Below are 19,314 nucleotides of genomic sequence, written 5' to 3' on the forward strand. Positions count from 1 at the left end.
ATATGGCATTTATATATAACACAATACACAAGTGTTTCAAGGTGCAACAAGGCAAGGGAGGGGAAACAGAGGGAGGACAAAGACGACGATCTTACTAGGCCTAGTGACATTGAGATTGCGCAAGGGAGAGAGGAGGGGAAAAGTGCCAGGGGGAGGGGAGTTTGGGCAAGTGCAACACATGGGATCAAAAACAAATAGTGCGGCCCACAGGTCGCCAGTGCGGGTGCTAAAGTGCACACAACCGGTGTCTAATAAGTGCAGGTAAGGGTACTGTAGGTTTGCAGATACAGACCACTAGTGCAGGGGTTGCCAGGAGGCAGTGCAGTAGTGCAACTGGGGGGCAGGGACCTGGGACCGAATTCAGAGGGTAGCCAGGTGACCAGTGCAGTATCAGACAGAAGATCAGCAGGGGAGAGGAAGAGAGAAGGTAGAAGCAAAGATGGAAGGTCTTGAGGTGCTTCCGGACCCAGAAATGGTTCTGCTCAAGTTTGTTATGCAAGGAGGCCGTTCCCGAGGAAGGCGCCAGCCGAGGAAAGTCGGCCCCCAACTCATTGCTTGGAGAAGTGACTGACCCTCAAGGAGTTGGAGGAGTGAATAGCTCGAGTAGGAAGGTACTTTTGAGATATTTCAGTGCCAGGTCCTAGAAGTGCTTGTGGACAATGCAGATAGTCTTGAACTTGGTCCTTGCAGCCACTGGGAGCCAATTGAGAGATTTCAGGGCTAGAGAGATACGATCCCTGGGTTTCAGGCAAAGGACAATGCTCGCAGTTCTGTTCTGGATGAGTTGTAAAGTACGGAGAGTAGAAGCTGACAGATTTAAAAAGAGGCAGTTGTAGTCCAGCCTAGAGAGAACCAGAGCTCTGGAGACAGTGAGCTTCTGGGGGAATGTGAGGAAAGGAAGAATACCTCTGAGGAGGTGCAGCTGGTAGTTTGATGTCTTAGAGACAGAGATGTGAGGAGAGAAGGAGAGTGTGGAGTCGAAGATGACCCCCCCGCACCCACCGGGTTCTTATCCTCACAGGTGGAAGCAGGAAGAGGGCCAAGAGTGGCTGGCCGGAGAGTGACAGTAAAGGAAGATGCAGGTGTGCCGGTGAGCATCAGCAATGCAGTGGGCAAGAGGTGCCAGCTATTGGTTGAAGAGCCAGGGAGAAAGGTTACACCCCTGGGGAACACCAAAGGTAGAGAGTGAGATTGAGGAGAGGAAGGAGCCAAGTTGGACCTGGGAGAGTCAGTCCAAGAGGAAAGAGGTCAATGATACCGAGGTTATCACAGAGCCAGTTGAGCAGGATGACATGGTTGACTGCTTCGAAAGCAGAAGAGAGATCGAATAAGATGGACAGCGGGATGATTAGGATCAACGTTTCAGAGCAGGTCTTCACGGATGTTCAGGAGAGCAGTTTCCATGCTTCTGGCTACTCTGAAGCCAGACTGATGGTTATGGAGACAAACAGATTCAGTTTGAAGATTAAGCTGGGAAATGGCCAGCTTTTCCATTAGACTGCCCAGGAAATGTGTTATGGAGATCGGGCAATCATTAGCTGGACAGGAGGGGTCAGCAGAGGGTTCTTGAGTAGGGGGTGCACAAGACAGTGCTTCAGGGGGAAGTGAAGGTTCCAGTGGCGAAAGAGTGATTGCAGAAGTCAACCAAGGCTGGAGCGAGGGTGTCAATGTGATCCTTGATGGTTTTGTAAGAACGGGGTTTTGAGGAGACTTACAGATCGGACTTGTCTAGAAACCTCGTCAGGAGTGAACAGAGGAAAGGCAGAGGAGGACAGAGGAGAGATGGCTGCAGAGAGGCCAGAGGTATAGAGAGAGAGGAGTAGAGGAGGGGAGGGTGGACAGGAGGTCCTGGGTTTTAGAGATGAAATGAGAGACCAGGGCCATGCAGATGGGGTGGGAAGGGACAGGAGAGGTATAGACTGCAGCAGGATTGGCCAGCTCCTTGCAGAGTTGTTAGATGCCGCAGAGATACAGGCTTGGATGCGAGCTCTCTTCTTGGTGAGGTCTGAGTTGGTATCGCCTTTGTAGCAGGCGGCAGGCCAGTTTGTCAGAGGATGCACAAGATGCTAGCCATTTCCTCTCAAACGCAAGGGGAGCTAAAGGTGACTAGCTCTGAGTCATACCAGGAGTTGCAGCTGGCTTTGGGCTTCAAGCAGATCCTCATGACGGGGGCAAGCACATCAAGAGTATCAGAGATGGAAGAGTGAGCTTGGAAAGGGTTGTGTCAGAATGTGATTCGGCCAGAGGTGCAGGAGAGGGAGAGAAAGTGGTGGCGAAAGCCTCAACTGACACGCTTCATGGGTCGGATGACCAGGAAGGTGGGTGGCAGTGTGGGGGGTTGGCTCGGCCTGAGGGGTAGAGAGAGAGATGAGAGGAGAGAGGAGAGGAGAAAGTGGTCACTCCAGGAGAGAGGAGTGGTGAGAGGATTAGAGAGGGGGAGGTCTGAGGAGATAAAAAAATCCAGGGTGTGCCCTGCAGAGTGAGCGAGAGAGCGAGTCGAAGAGGTCATTAAAGAGGGACAGGAAGCATCCAGGTGGATGTGGAGGTCTCCAAGGAGGAGGAGTTGAATGGTCAAGGCCAGGGAGAGGAGGGGAGGTCCGCCCACTCAGAAGAAGGAGGTGATCTGACCAGGTGGTCAGTAGATAGCCACAGTGAGAGAGCGGCCAGGAGAGAAAGCCTGCAGACAAGGCATTCAAAGGAGGAGTAGGCCTGCATAGGAATAATAGAGGCAGGGACCCACTCCGGGAAGATCAAGGCTATACCCCCACCGGAACAATTGGATCTGGGCTTGGAGAGAATCTTGTAGCCATCAGGGAGGAGTGTGTCAAAACGCGTGACAGAACTGGCCATGAGCCATGCCTCGGTGAGACTGAGAACATCAAGGTCGAGTTTTTCCAGGAGACGGCAGATGTCAGAGGAGTGTTTGAGAGCTGAGCGAGAGTTGAGAATGGCTATATGGGATAGGACTAACAAGCTTAGGGCCCATCTCCAACGTGGAGAAGGTTGCCACCCTTGAAAGACTTCCGGGGAGAGGTACAAATCGGAGGTACACCCCGCGGAAATGTAGAAGGGGAGGAAGGAGGAGTGGGCAAGGTAGCCAGGGAGGATGAGGGCATCAGAAAGGTGGCAGAGGAAGGAGGCAAGGAAGCTGAAAGGGGAGAAGGGACAGAAGAGAGGAAAGGAAATTGATAAGGCGTGGGAAGCGTCTATCAAAGAGTACGAGGTTGGCTTGAGGGCCTTGAACCAAGACAGTGCCATTCACGTAAACATTAATTACCTTAGAGGAGTGGAAGGGGGCCAGGAGGGCCTCCTACCGGGTGCCACCATTAATGGGAGAGGAAGAGAAAGGAGAGAGCACAGAGACCATATGAGGAATCCATAGGTGAGGGCCTGTCTGGAGGATGCCCTGGTATAGGTGTCGGCTATAGGGAGGCCTGGGATGGAGACCAGGATAACCTTTTTGAACCTCTTCCTACCAGACTTGGTGAGAACAGCAGGATAGTCAATAGAGAAGCAGTTAGAGAAGATAGGAGAAACAGAGCACCATAGAGGATGCAGAAGTGGGTGAAGAGGGGAGAGGGAGGCGAGGAGTGGGAAAGCGGTAAGGGCAGGGGGAAGTTCACTGGGGCAGACACAAGGGGGGGTGCAAGCAGACGAGAATGAACGAGACCAGAACAAGTTAGTAAATAAACAAATTTAAAACAAACCAGTAAACAGAGTACAAAAAAGGGGACCTGAAAGAAAAAAAATGACACGGAGGGGAGGCGTGGCTGGAGTGGGGGGCGCCTTCATCAGGGATCAACCAGGCAGAGCAGGGGCTAGAAAGAAAGGTGGTCAAGGTAACCCAAGGAGAAATTTGAAAAAACATACAGGAATAGGTAATACAAGGGAACCTGAAAGAAAAGGACAGCAGGGAATTCAGGAAGAGCTAGGACTAGATAAATGAGAAGTGATCAAGGCAACCTACAGAGACGAGTGAGAAAACAGATGGAGGTAGGCAGTACACAACAGTGAGGAAAGCAAAAAAGAAACCAGAAAAGTTAAATAAGCGAAGGAGCCCAGAAGAAAAACAAGAGCAACACAGTGTATCAACAGGGTCAGGAGGGACATGGAGGAGGGGTGCGGGGGTCCTGCAGGAGGGAAAGGACACATGTGCGAGAGTAGCCAAGGGTGGAAGGGGCTCGGAAGCACACATGATCAAGATTGTGAGGGACTACACACAGGCTGAACATGTGCAGACACAAGCGTAGCCAAGGATGGAAGGGGCGCAGAAGCACACGCAAGCAAGGAATGTGAGGGACCACGCGGGCTGAGGTGAACTCGAGGAGTGGTGGAATAGGACAAGGCATGTAGGAAACAAGGGGGTAGGGGGCGCCGCAGGCCAAGGGGAAAGAGCAGAGGGGTAGGTTGCAGGGGTAGGAAGGGACACAATCAGGGGAGAGGGCACAGTTGGAAGGGTAAGAAGCGCAGAGCAAGCCAACTCCTAGCAACTTCTAACCTAGCGGCCATAGACAAGAGGGTGAGTCGTCCGCACTCATTGTCTGTGCCACAGACCTCTTCGTTGCTAAACACCTGTGTTGTTAAATACTGCAGCCTTGTCCTGCGAGGGCTTCGCCGCAGAAGGTCCGAACCTCGGATTATATAGGCTCGGAAGCATGAACGTAGCAAACGTGCTACTTGTCATCGGGCAGCGGCTCCTGCGAACTTGTGTTGTTGAACACTGCAGCCTTGTCCAATTGGTCCAAGCCGGACTGAGGTAGACTGAGTTTGAAAGGGATCTGAGCCCGGCAGAAGGGGATCGAAGGCAAACACCCAAATCGATAAAAGGAAAAAATGTTTGCATGTTTTGTGTACACCAGGCCCTCTGAGTCAAGAGACATGCAAGAAGCAAAGAGATCCTGAACTGTGAAAATAGAACTGTATCCTTGTGCCACAGTGTTAGGGAGAATTCTCTGTAAGGCTAATTTCCCAAACCTAGTGAGTCCCCCAGCAGCTTTGCTGGATTTTGGGGGTTTATTTTTTTCTCCTGCTAAGAGTGAGACTCTTTTTCTCCCACTCTTAGGCATGATTTGAGAATGTCCTTTGACTTTGTAATGTGTTTTATGGGCTAAGGGGTCTTTTACTCCATAGGGCTTCATGTCTTTTTGGTATATGTGTTACACAGCACCATCAGTGCAGTAACACAGGGGTGCCATAGTGACCTCCAAACAGACTCCAGACCCTGGGACTGACTACTGTCTCCCAGGCCATGTAAAGTCACCATTGACTTTATTAGTCCAAATTTGTGAACAGAATCAGTACAATCCATTATAGTGTGGAAGTACTGGAAGGGGTTAATTAGATTACCCCTGGGTCTGTTTTCAAGGGGGCACTTTGCAGTCCCCCCCTTGTCGAGTTTCTGGCTGGTGGCAGTGGTTACCACGCGAAATATTCCTTAAGAATATTTACTATGGGATTTTCCCATTCATTTTAAACGCATCACTTTTTTTTGGTGCAATGTTAAAGATACCGCCGGGTTATTTATTTAATATTTATTCCCCGGTTGGGTCTTTTTGCCAGAACTCTGTTTTAAAATGGCGTTTGTGTTCGCCTCTGTAACTCCAACCCAAGTCGAGCCCTTTGTTCCACTTTTGGCGGGCTTCTGCACAGAATGTTTGATTGACAGCTAGGACTGGTGAATGGGGGTTTTCTGCATAAAAGCAGGGCTTTGGGGACTGGAACTTCAGAAGTCGCCACAGGACCTAAAGAATCCGAAGAGGGAGAAGCTGAGTCGACCTGCAACGACGACACGACCGGTGGAGCCCTGCTGAACCGTCTCACCACTTCCCAACGACAGAGAAGATCCTCATCCAGGAGAGTCTTCTTCCTCTGAGCTGGTGGGGTTAACCAGTTCGCCTCCTGGATCGTCTCGTGGTCGAATCGCCCGTGCCAAGCACTCCGGCGGCCGGATAGTCATGCTTCACCACTACCGCGAATAAAAGGATCGCACCTTTTAATCGGGAAACTCCGCGGCTGGTTTCTTCCCTGGCAGTGCAACGACCTCCAGCTTTCCTCCACATCAAGACCTTCTCTTCCGGTGGACGAAACACCGACTTGCACCCGCTGCCAGGAACAACTGCCCCCGCTGGAGCTTTCTCACCATTTCAGGTACTGTGTCCCGCCGGGTCTCCCTTGCAACAGACTGTTCAAGGTGTCCCGTAGATCCTTGACTCTCTATCCTGGGGTGACCTGGGACCTGTTAACTAACTTTTTCTGAACTGATCCAACTCCTTTTTGAACTATCTGCAAGACTTTAAGTTACTTCAACTGTGAGATCTTGGGCACATTCCGCCTTGCTCTCTCCAAGAGTGGGGCTGGCTTATGACTTTCTTTCTCTACGGTGGACTCTGCCTTTCTTGACTTGCTGTGGTTCTTTTAGAAGTGTTGGTATTGTGTGCTGTCCTAATTCTGCCTTGTCTCTCCCTTTTTAAATAATTATTGGCGTGCCATCTTGGTTAAGCGCGCACCTCTGTTTGATAATAAGTGGTGTTCTTTTCCTAAGACTTGTCGAATAATTAATCAGGGAGGTGTATATATTTCTAGTGACTGTTTTGACTTGCTTGACATATTAGTGCCAGTGTATATTTTACAAGTGTGTTTTTTAATAAATAATTATACACTTTTATACCAAAGCTCTGGTCAGTGTTTGCTTGTGCTAATGTGCTTTTGTACCTAATGTGTATACTCTATATACTGTCTAACTCTTCTTGAGAGAAGTCTGACTGCTCAGCCACAGCTACCAGGTAAATCTGGGTGGTGCAGACTGCTACCAATTGGGTTTACTGCCAACACCTGTAGTCTTAAACTTTTTGCAGTGGTCCCTAAGGGAACTGCACAGGTTTCTGCCTAACACATAGAAGCCAGAGGGTGTGCTTTGCTCAAGTGAACCGCCTTGCCCCGTGCTGAAAACGTGTAGAAGGGAGGCCAACGGCCCAATCATCATTTTGTGAACACTGCTTTCTTTTTCATGAACTCCAACCCACACTCTTTGTAAATTAGTAGTAAGGATTGGCAATAGTTTTATTTTTAGTAAAGGTCGTTTTATGTTGAAGACTCCAGTAGGACTGCATTTTTTATTATTTGATGGTCGTAGCTTACTCCCATATTTAGATTTAGGTTTAGACAGGCGTTTATCGCACCCTTGTGAAAGTTCAACACCTGTGAACTATGGTCACTTGTATTGCCACCATGCATTCCTTACAAAGGACGGAGGTGGTACTAGGAAGAGGGCAAAGTTACGGAGGGGAGATGGAGGCAATGGAAGAACATTAAGGTGAAGTAGCAGTAAGATGAGGAGATGCATGATATGGAAAGCTGTGGGAGAGGAGTAAGCAACAGCAGGAGCCACTCCCAACCAAGTGCCTAGTTCCAGGGACACCAGCAACACATCATGCAAGTCATATCAATTAATAGACAATTATGGAATATATTGGAGGAGCATGCTGGGACTGGCCAGTAAATATGGAGTCGAACTGTGTACAGCAAATAAAGGCATAGATGAGCAGTTTTTGTTAGTAAAATGCAGAGGTCAAGACAAGTCTAGCAGTGAAATTATGCTTCAAACTGGCCCTAGGAGGGAACCTCCGGGAGTCATGTTGGTTGCTAAGGGAAGCTCATAGGGAGGTGTCAGTCAAAATGGACCTGGCAGAATAAATCTCTCACCTGAGGATTCTGGGAGCCAGTCAGAACTTCACAGAGTGCAAGCAGCACAGCAGGATCTTTAAACGCTTCTCTCAGTTGCACAGTTGCCTGCCAGGAAGAAAACACACTAGTCTTAGGAAAGGGATATCTGAAACCCTATTTGAAACCCTTACAGCAGGTCAATGAGAATAAACCATAAAATGCCAACATAAATGGGGAGGTGGGAACAGGGAGATTTTTGGGTAGGCAGTGACAAAAGATGTGAGCTTGCGGTCTCCAGACAAACCGATAATTAGCAGGAACATAGTCTGTGACAAGATGGAAACTGTAAAGAAGGCCGTCTAATATTTTTCAAATACAGGATAAAATATTAAGTATACAGACTGTGGCGATAGCATGTAGACAAATTGACACAGGTACCCTCAAGAAGCAAATAATGACAATATACAGTATTGGTGGGTATAAACACAGAAAAAGGATTCCAAGCACAGGGTTGGCATATAAAGGCTGGAAACAAATAGGTGCACAAAGACCTTGTGATTCAAACGTTGGTAGCAACAACTAAAAATGTTCTGCATCACTTGCTGGACGATTTATACTTGGCCTACAGATGGGTTTCATTCTCCAAAACAGGCTACCAATTAACGACCAAAATATTTTTTTTATCACTAGAGATTTTCATGCCCAGGTTAGTGTCTGCAATATAAAATGTAGGTAACAAATTATCAAATGCAGGCTCAGTGACAACATGGCCACATGCTGGATATAACCAAGCAGAGGCAGAATGAAAGGTTATTTATGTATTATTTATTTTATTTGTTAGGCGCTGAAAGCCCGCAGGCATCAGGCTCCATGACATTAAAAGAACCACCATCAAAGACAAGGGGCGGGCGGGGAGTAGAGGGGGGGAAAAAAGGGAAAAAAAAAAAATCACACAGGGCGGTACGTTTTCAACGTTTTTCTGAAAACTGGGGCAACCTCCGATCTTGGTGTAGATGGAAAGGCGTTCCAGAAGGTTGCTGCTCTGACTGGGAAGGATCTCCCCCCCCCCCCGTCCATAGGTGGGCTTATACGGAGGGCAGATAATCTGCCTTTTGTGGGAGGAGCAGAGGGCTATGGTCGGGTAGTGCTGTGGAATAGACGTTTTTAAGTAAGTGGGGGCTTGTCCAAAAAATACATTAGTGCTAGTGCACGAAGGTTCCAGTCTTGAACAAAATCCTTTCCTTGATAGGGAGCCAATGAAGATTATGTCGATGCTCTGAGATGTGTGCACGCTTTGAGATATGTTTAACGATGCGTATTGCGTCGTTTTGCAAAATCTGACATTTTTCAGTCTAGCGCTTGAGGCTCTCTTCAGCAAGGCAAAACAATAGTCTAGCCTGGAGATGAATTTAATGGTTTGATTATTTAAATAGCGCCTATAAACAATGTGTTTCAAAGCGCTTCAAGGCAGGGAGGGAACAAGGGAGAATATAGTGACATTCTTATAAGTCCTTGATACATTCAGAATGTGAAATTAACTATCGTAATCAGCCGGACGACATTTCAGATAGTGCAAGAGCTTTTGAGAATGATAGGGAGGGGAGGCAGTGGGAAGGAGAATGAGAGAGACACGCGACTACATTACTATGCCCGACGACAATTGAGGTAGTGCCGGAATTTAATAATATGGGGGGGTGGGGTTGGAGTCGAAGGAGAAGAACAAAACAAGTGACTCTCATACTATACCTGACTACATTTCAGATAGGGCTGGAGGGGGAGCAGGTGAAGAAAACAAATAGGGAAGAGAGAGGGGGGGTTGGGGAAGAGAGACAAACATGCTGCTATAAAGCAGGTCAGGAGAAATTAATGATGGAGTAAGAGCTATTGACAATGAGAAAGAGGGGGTGGGAAGAAGAAAGAGAGAAGCGGCTTCATTACTATGCCTGATAACAATGGAAGTAGTGCCGGAATGAAACTAGGTGGGGGGTGGGGCAGGAAGGGTTGGAATCAAGGAGAACAACAAAACAGGCGACTCATACTAGGCCTGACAACATTTAAAATAGTGCTGGAGAGGGGTGAACAAGCAAGGGAAGGGGGATGAGACAAACATTTGACACTATCATACTAGATCAGGCACAATTCTGATAAAGGGCATAGAAAAAAGAAAAAAGTAAGGGAGGGAGGGAGCAGGGAATAAAAACAGTGAAGAGCTGAGAAGCAGAGGGGAGAGCGAATACGGTTGTAGAGGTCAGTCGAACACAATGTTACAGGGCACAGAAAATCTGCGCAAGGATTCAAGATGACGATGGGCACAGCATGGTTCAGGGCCACCCTGAGTAAGAGATCCAGGGGAGGTCCAGCATGAGGGTTGAGAAGTTGAAGCAACAAAAGTCAATGTGTCCACAAAGTCAAACTAAGCGATGGCAACAGGTTGGGGATGGTGAAACCATAGTGAATCAAAACAAGTCCAACTGTGGTTATGATGGGGGGGTGGAAGAATGGATTGGGGGAATGGAAGGCAGGAAGTAGAAATCAGGCAAAGCAGGGGGGACAAGTAGGATGAGGGGCCAGAGAAGAAGGGGGGCACAACAGACATCATAGGGGACCAGGGAGAGCATGGGGGGACCAGGGCGGGTGTGGGGGGCACAACAGGTGTCACTGGGGACCAGGGAGAGGGGAGGCACTACAGACATCAAGAGGGACCAGGGAGGGGGGGCAATACAGAACATCACAGGGTACCAGGAATGGGGGCACAACAGACATCACAGGGGGCCGGGGGGGCACTAAAGACATCACAGGGGAACAGGGAGGGTGTGGGGGTACAGACATGGGGGACCAGGGAGGTGGTGAGGGGCACTAGACGTCACAGGGGGACCAGGGAGGCGGTGGGGTGCACTACAGACATGGGGGAGCAGGGAGGGGGTGGGGGACACTACAGATAGTGTGCCTTATTATTTCACTGTGTTGAGTCCCACATCTAGATAGTGTGCCCAAATCATCGAGTGTGCCCAATAGTTCCACTGTGTTGAGCTTCACACCTAGATACTGTGCCTTATTTCACTGTGGTGAGTTTCACATCCAGATAGTGTGCCTAATTATTTCACTGTGTTGAGTCCCACATCTAGATAGTGTGCCCAAATATAATTCAATGTGCCCCACTTGTTCCAGTGTGCCCGAATCTCATTGAGTGTGCCCTAACTGATTCACTGTGTTGAGTCTCAAATCAAGATAGCGTGCCCCAATTGTTTCACTGTGCTGAATATCGCATCTAGATAGTGGGCCCAATTATCACTGAGTATGCCCTAAATGTTTCACTGAGCTGAGTTTCACATCTAGATAGTACGCCCTAATTGTATCACTGGGTTGAGTTTCTCATCTTCATAGTGTGCCCTAATTGTTTCACTGTGCTGAATATCACATCTAGATAGTGTGCTATGACTCCACCCCTCTTATCCAGATCCAATCTCAGAGCCTCACTCTGGCACGCCTCGTACCTCCCCCCCTTGAATCCACCCCCTCCCCTTCCCAAACAACCCCTCCGGCCCCGAACCACCCTCCACCCACCATCATGAACCCACCACGCCCTCTATCCAACTCCAAAGCCAGAGGAGCCTGTTGGCGCTCCAGACATCTAAAGACCTCTGTTTCCTCCACCCCTCCCACCCACTCACCTGCAAGCATACCCCCCCTTCTCCACATAGTCCACCCTTCCCATCGATCCGCCAACCACCACATCGAACCACCCGCCCAGACCCACCTACATCCCCCCCTTCCCCTGCCCTATTTCCACCCCCTCGACACCCACTAACACCCCCACCCACCGTATCCCTTCCACGAGTACTGCACGTCTCGCCTTGGCAAGAACGGTGGCCTCATCTCCACCATCCGACCCCCCCCACACTCTCTCTCACACACACCGACTGCACTAAAACCTCTGAAAAAGAGAAAACAGTCCAGGTCCCCATCTTCCTCTCTCTACTCCTCACCCCTCCTCCGTCGACCCACTCCCACATTCCATCACCGCCCACCTCCACCACCCTCCCCCGTCCCCTTGCTTCCAACCCCTCTCCCTCGACTTCTCGACCAGCACACACAGCATCACCAACCCCATGAGACCCACACACGGATTCCCAACCCCTACCCACTCCCTGCCCTCTAACCAACCACCGACCCTGCCCACTAACCAACCACCGACCCGCACCCCGCAACACCGTCCTCCCACCACTCACTCCCTCCTCCGCCCACCTTCTTTCCCCCAACCATTGACCAGCCTACTACCATCCAGAACCTGCTCCCTCTCTTCCCAACCCCCACCCACCCTCCACGCCCCCAACCGACACCCGCAACTCCCCACACCCCTACTACCGCAAGGACAACCACTCTCTCAGAAGTCAGATTCATCCTTTTTACTGCCCGCTCTGTACCAAAAAACAGACGCAGCATCTTTGACCTCTGACAATCCCGACATAGTCTTTACCACTAAAACCTGGTTCTCCGACGACTTTGCCCCTGTTGCTCACAAAGCCTTCCCCCCAGAATATTCCTTCATCCCACTCAGACCCTCTAGAGGAGGTGGAGTTGCAGTCGTTTTCAAATATCACTTCTCCGTCTCACTCGTCGACTCACAGTCTTGCACTCCTTCCTGCGAATCCCTTCTTGTTAAACTCACTGCCCAGTCATTCTCCTATAGCTTCCTTATCAACTACAGACCTCCCGGCTATGACAGACATTTCACAACCAACCTCTGTGACTCTATAGCCACCATCCAAGTAAACCACCCCGCTCTCACCCTTCTAGGAGACTTCAATATCTGGTTAGACATTACGACCAACCCCATGACCCCACTCTCTAGTCGACTGCCTCGACGCGCTTAATCTCTCCCTTCACATAAACGGCCCAACCCATTCCAAAGGACACTTGATGCCATCTTCAGCTCACATGACCAGATACACCTGCCCCCCCCATACCTCTCATCTGGCCTGATCATTTAATCGTCCCTTTCTCCATCCGCTCTCCTGCCCCCTTGCCCATCCCTGAACCAGCCGCCCCACTCCACCGCAAATGCTGTAAGAAACTAAAGATCCTTCCCGACCTTGCCGAAGCACTGCTTCTCAGACCACCCTCATTCACCCGCCTTGATGAACCCTTAACCATCAACTGCTTCGACTCATGGCTCAATAACTCACTAAACCCGCTCACCCTCCACCCGCCGCTCCTCCCCACGCCATGGTCCTCATTCCAAATGGTTTACCCCTGAGCTGAAGATTGCGAAACAGTGAAATAAATCCCTAGAACGCAAATGGCGGAAAAGAACCACCAACTGGAGTAGATCCAACTTCGCCTTGCACCATTACTACTATAAAGCTGAAATCCGGAAAGCCAAAAAAAGCCCATTACAACAATCGGATTCACAACTGCAAAAACCCCAGCAAGGAACTCCACAAATCAATCCTGTACCTCTGCCCAATCTCTCCCTTCTCAATCACTCTGCAACTCGCTCCATTTGTACTCCACCGACCTCGACAGAACGGCCTTCTCTTAACAAACTGGCCCTCCTCTCACTGCTACAAAATCCGCCGGCCCTTCCGACAACCCCCTGCCCACCACCGCAACAACTCCACCCATTTTTGACTCCTTCAAAGCAATCTCCAGAGACAAATTTCTCGACCTGCTCTCTGCCAGAAAACCCTCTGGCTCCCCCCCCTTGACCCCTGCCCCGCCTCAGTCCTCAAAGAAATATTCTTTTCCACCTGCGCAGGAGAATACGCAAGAGCCATTCTTAATGACTCCGTCAGCACTGGAATCTTCCCTGACTCCTTCAAAATTGCTCACTTCAAACCTCTCCTAAAAAAACATCCATTGACCCCCTCAACCGCAAAAACTACCGCCCCATCTCAAACACCAGATTCCTTGCAAAATTCATTGATCGAACAGCTTACTCCCAACTAAACACCTTTGTGGAATCCAACAACCTCCTAGATCCGTTCAAATCAGGGTTCAGACCACGACAGAACTGAAACCACTCTGCCCTCAATCTGGGACGATCTTAAGATCACTGCTGACTCTGCAGGATGCGCTGCAATAATCCTCCTAGACCTCTCTGCCGCGTTTGACACAGTCAACCATTCAATCCTACTTGACCGCCTCCACTCCTTAGGAATCCGTGGAACCGCTCTCAAATGGATCGCCTCCTTCCTCAACAACAGAAAACAAATAACCCAACTGTCCACTTTTGCCTCGGCCGCACGTCCTGTCAATACTGGAGTACCACAAGGAGCATGTCTATCAGCCCTTCTATTCAACCTCTATATGTCCCCCCTCCCTGGAATCATCCACCCGCACAATATCCTGTGCTACAACTATGCAGATGATACACAAATCATCATGAAACTCCTCAACCAAGACCTCAACTCCCAGCCCGACCTTGCAGCTTGCCTCCTCAACATAGATCGTTGGATGACTACAAACCACCTCCTCCTTAACCCCACTAAAACCGAAATCATGGTGTGTGGCAACACTCAGCTTCACCCCCGCTCTCTACCCTGGCCCCCATCCAAGGGCCAACCTCCAACTCCCTCCCCCCACAGTAAAAAACCTTGTTTGCACTCTAGACTCTGACCTATCCCTCTCTCGCCAAATCAACGTCACCAAATCTTGTCATTACCATCTCAAAATTCTCAGACGCATTTTTCCTTACCTCTCATTTCCAAACAGAGTTGCTGCTGCTAAGTCCATTGTAATGTCAAGACTGGAATTTGCTAACTCCCTTTACCTCGGAGTCCGGGCATACCACCTTACTAAATTACAAAGAGCACGAAACACTGCCGCCAAATCGCTACAAGCACTGGGCCCAAGAGACCACACCTCTCCAGCTTTCCGAACCGGCTCCCATTTAGGCGAAGGGCCACTTTCAAGACTCTGTGCATCACTCACCGAGCAGTGCACAAGACTGGACCTCTATACCTGCAAGACAAGCTTAAACCTTACCACCCACGTCGCACCCGAAGATCAAGCTCTGCACTCCTCCTGGTGATCCAAACCACCAACTCGGCCAGGATCGGAGGATCTTCGTTCTCAGCCTTAGCACCCACTCTTTGGAACTCACTTCCCCCTCACATCCGACACACCGAAGACTATTTGTCATTCCGCAAACTACTAAAAACATGGCTCTTCCCATAACTCCAACGATCACCCTAGAGATGTGCATGAAACTTCCCAGTAACCCAAGGGAAAAGAAAAAAAAATAAATAAATAACACACTGAGACTAGTCTCCTGCCAGTCAAAACCTCAGCTCCTAACCGCAGGTTAGAATAAAGCAGATGGATTGAACGGATGGAATTGTCACCCACCACCTTATACCCGCTCACCGTGCTTCCACAAGCCGGATAGAACGGATAAGGGGGGGGTGGGGGGGAATGGAACAGTCGGAGGTGAAGAAACGGGTGGAGTGAATGGAACGAAATGAGCAGTCCGAATGGAGGGAGCTGTCCGAACGGAGGGAGCGGAGGGTAAGGTTGGTGCGGAGGGTAAGGTTGGTGCGGAGGGTAAGATTGTTGCGGATGGAAGATTGGATGGAATGGATGCAACGGACGGAGCGGATGCAGCGGTTGGCGCGGATGGAAGTGTGTTAGGGAGAATTCTCATTTATGGCTAATTTCCCCTCACCTAGTAAGTCCCCCAGCAGCTTTGCTGGACTTCTGGAGTTTATTTTTTTTCTACTTGGTAAGAGTGTGAGCTTTTCCCCACTCTTACCTGTGTTTTGCCAGGTAGATTTCTCTCTTTTTGTGATTGTGGACACTGAAGTACACCACTTCAGTAGCCCCCTTTTGTGTGTGACACAGCACCTTCAATGCCGTGGCACGGGGTTGTCTTTGAGACTTCCTCTCAACTCCATTTCTGAGGCTGCCTACAGTCCCCCAGAAAAGGGTAAAGTTACCATTAACTTTACCTAGTCAATCTACCACAGATCCAGTAACCCCATCTTCCATGGAGTACTGGAAAGGGTTACTTGGTATCCCTTTTTATCTGTACCTCCTAGAGCATTGTTTCGCTCTTTTAACATTTAGACTTGGCCGGTGGCAGTGGTATCTACCCTACCTTTTCTACAGCGATTTTATTAGATAAACGTGCTATTGTTTTAGGCTATTATATTAGCCTCGAACATAAACCCGCTTGACCAAATTGTTTTTCTTTTGTCTCCGGTTGGGTTTATTCACCATTTCTTTTTGTTAAAGTCCTTCTTGTGTTTTACTTTGCGCGGCAAACTAGGTTCGCCTTCTTTGTTCACCGTCTTTTGACTGGCTTCTGCCCAGAAGCCCTCCACCAGGCGCCAGTGTGTCTAGGTAGGCTGAATGTGAGGGAGGGGTGTAGTCACCCCCTGCACAGGGTATCCTAGGAAACCCAAGTCGCACTTTGCCATGATTGGCTGAGGTGGTTATCCAGGCTGGACAACCCCACTGCTGGGTGATTGACAGCCAGGCTGTGTGAATGGGGGGTTTGCGCATAAAAGGCAGGTCTCTTGGGCTAGAAGTTAGTCGCCACTGGAAATACAAGGAACCGGAGAGAAGCGGAGAGAACGACGACTGCTGCAACTACCTGTCATGATGCCTACCTCCAAGGAGCCAGGTCCGACCCAGCGACCCCAGAGGCAGGTATCATTTCCCCCCAGGGGAGTGCCAGCGGGCCCAAGCTGGGGCCCTTTGGACGCAGTCCTGGCGCCTTAGGCGCCAGGCTCATGTTGGACCTCTGTCCTGGCGCCTTAAGCGCCAGGCTCATAAAGCTAGACATGTGTTCAAGTGTTTTAATGTGCACTTACCTGATGCAGACCATGCTGCCACATCCAGGCCCTCTTGAGGCCTGAATGGAACTACTTAACCTGTGGGACTACTTTCCACCCGGGTGCGGTCGGGGAAGGATACATACCTGATCGGAGGAAGGATACACACTTGGGACTTCTTCCAAAGCTATTTAAACCACACCCGATCAGCAACTCACGCTTCGCGCTGTTCTGCTCCTCGCAGCTGGACGCTCACCGTGTCAGCTCCTGCATCTGGACTTCAGCCACGCCTGTCAGCATCCTGGGTCACCTGCAAAGGGAGACAAGAGACCTTACCAGCTAAATCTGCACCACGGAGACATCACCGACGATCCTGAAAGGGAAGACATTTTTAAAAGCATTTCGTTACGATCGCTGCAGCGCTGCATTTCACTCACCTTTCCTGGGTTCCTCCATCTTCAGCAGCGATCATCCGGATACACAGCCACTTCCCAGAGCCTAGAGAAAAAGACAAGAATAAGAGGTGAGAGAAGGAAGGGAATAAGACTTACCTGTTGGGTCTTTCCCATTTCATTTCGGGTCTTGCCGCTTCCAGGCATTTTACGGACCCCGGCCCCTATGGGGAAAAAAGACAAAGACATTGAATGAGCGTATGCAAAGTCAGTTCCCGAGCGCTCATCCAGAACTAACCTGCCATTTACTGGAACTGGAACTGCACGTTTCACTTCGGGTCGGTGCCATATCTCCGGCATTCCGAACCCCGGCCCCTAAGGGGAAAAAAGACATAAGCATTAGCGCTTGCTGCAAAAAGACAATGAACATTATTATTAAGCTTGGACTTTTGAACTTGCAACAGAACTTTTACAGAGCCTTACCTGAATAGTCAAGCTTACCTGAACTCCCATCAATCCTCAATCCAGTGAAGTAACTGGGTTTCAACGCGCCCCTGCATCAGAAGCAGGATGGAGAGCTCATCCTTCCTGACCCTAAGGTGAGACTTCACGGGGAATCGTGGAAGGGTATCGTGGAGGGTTGGAAGAGAGTGGGAGGCTTGAGCATAACTCAGTCAGTAGGTAATACTCCCTTTTCACGCACAGGGGAATATTCCTGCGAGCCGGAGAAGCCAGAGTAGAGGGCCCTTCCTGTCCATCTTCAGAGTCCTGCGCTTCACCATTGAAGAAGCATCAGCACTCGAAGCCAGACCTGCGCCTCCGTGGGAATCAGGTGAGCGTTACACTACCCCGTCCAAGTGAAGCCCTGCTGCAGTCCTGAGCTATCTACCCTTCGACGACTAGAGAAGATCCAGTCCGGAGTCTTCTTCCCTTGAGCCTGGTGAGGATAACCAGCTCATCATCTTCAGCCAGAGGTCGCCTTCGTGGTCGAAATCGCTGCACACTGCTGTAGTGGTCCGGATAGCCACCTGAAGAGCCTCTCCTGTTTTTAAGGAGTGCACCTTTTATTCATTGTCGCTGCTGCCGGCTTCATCCCTGTGTGGTGCAGACCCCCTTCAGATGTCCTCCTTCACCTCGAAGCTCCAGGAACCATGGGTCTGCGGAATACCAACAGGAACAACTGCCAGGGCACCAGCTGCACCATTGGAATAAGGTACTGTGTTCTGCTTGAGTAAACAGGGTGAACCCAGTTTCTTCATCTTCAAGGCTTGCCCTTGTCTTCCCCCCTCCTTATAACATTTGCTTCCGAACATTGACAATATCGAAGTACTCTTGGCTACGTTGAATCGTGAACTGTCTGTGTGATCTTCGGCAACAGGTCCCCGGTGTCACTTAACCATGGCCCCGGCCCTTTGACTCTCACTCCTGTCTGAGCGTTTCTCGATTCTGTCTGCCTAACCGAAATATTGCCTGTGATTTTTGGCTCCAACTCCCTCTGGGTATCTCAGGTGCCAAGTGTGTTTTTGCCGCAGTAGCATTTCATGTCACGGATACGCGTTTAGTTATTAGACCGAACTGTCAAAAAGTGATCGCAATCGTATTCACGATAACATGTTTTGTTCGTAACACCAGTTCATTCAAAACCAGGGTACTTACCTTGAGACTTACTGTACAAAGTGAATTGGTTAGTTGTAGTATATTTTTCGTGTGGTTTTAAAACTAATCGAAGTGTTGTGTTTACAACAAATGGTTTAAAAATAAATGTACTTATATTTTTCAACCTGAAACCCTGAGTCAGTGTTTGCTTGAGTCACAGTAATTGTGGTCCCTTTGTGTAATCTCTGCTACTGCTCATATACTCTTGAGATGAGCATGGCTGCTCCGCCACTGCTACCACTCTGACATAGTAGTACAGGCTTGTACCAAAGGTTAAACTTGTATTGCCACCTGTGGCCTTAATTGTGTCCCCCTAAGGGCACTGCACAGGATTCTGCCTAACAAAGAGTGGATGGAGTGGATGCAACGGACGGAGCGGATACAGCGGTTGGCGCGGATGGTACAGTTGGCGTGGATGGAGTGGATGCAACGGACGGAGCGGACGGGACGGATGGTGCGGACGGAACGGATGCAATGGATAGAACCCACAGAGTGGATGAAACGGATTGAGCGGATGCAACCGATGGGATGGATGGAAGGGAAGGAGCAGATGCAACCGATGGGATGGATGGAAGGGAAGGAGCAGATGCAACCGATGGGATGGATGGAAGGAAGGGAAGGAGCAGATGCAACCAATGGGATGGCTGGAACGGATAGCGTGGATGGAGCAGAGGGAGCGGAGGGTAAGATTGGTGCGGAAGGAAGAGTGGATGGAACAGATGGAGCGGATGCAACCGATGGGATGGATGGAAGGGAAGGAGCAGATGCAACCGATGGGATGGATGGAAGGGAAGGAGCAGATGCAACCGATGGGATGGATGGAAGGG

The 19,314-nt window shown here is 49.9% G+C and overlaps 1 protein-coding gene across 1 annotated transcript in view; it reads right to left on the reverse strand.

The window, feature by feature from the left end:
• IPO4 (importin 4) overlaps positions 1-19,314 on the reverse strand; it is a 3,008,003-nt gene that overhangs the window by 2,883,465 nt on the left and 105,224 nt on the right. The window contains exon 2 of the mRNA XM_069633964.1: positions 7,702-7,788. Within this exon, the coding sequence (XP_069490065.1) occupies positions 7,702-7,788 (87 nt within the window). The remainder of the gene's footprint in view (positions 1-7,701; positions 7,789-19,314) is intronic.

Source organism: Ambystoma mexicanum, chromosome 13 (genome assembly GCF_040938575.1).
Source record: "Ambystoma mexicanum isolate Mex_15411 chromosome 13, UKY_AmexF1_1, whole genome shotgun sequence".
Lineage (NCBI taxonomy): Eukaryota > Metazoa > Chordata > Amphibia > Caudata > Ambystomatidae > Ambystoma > Ambystoma mexicanum.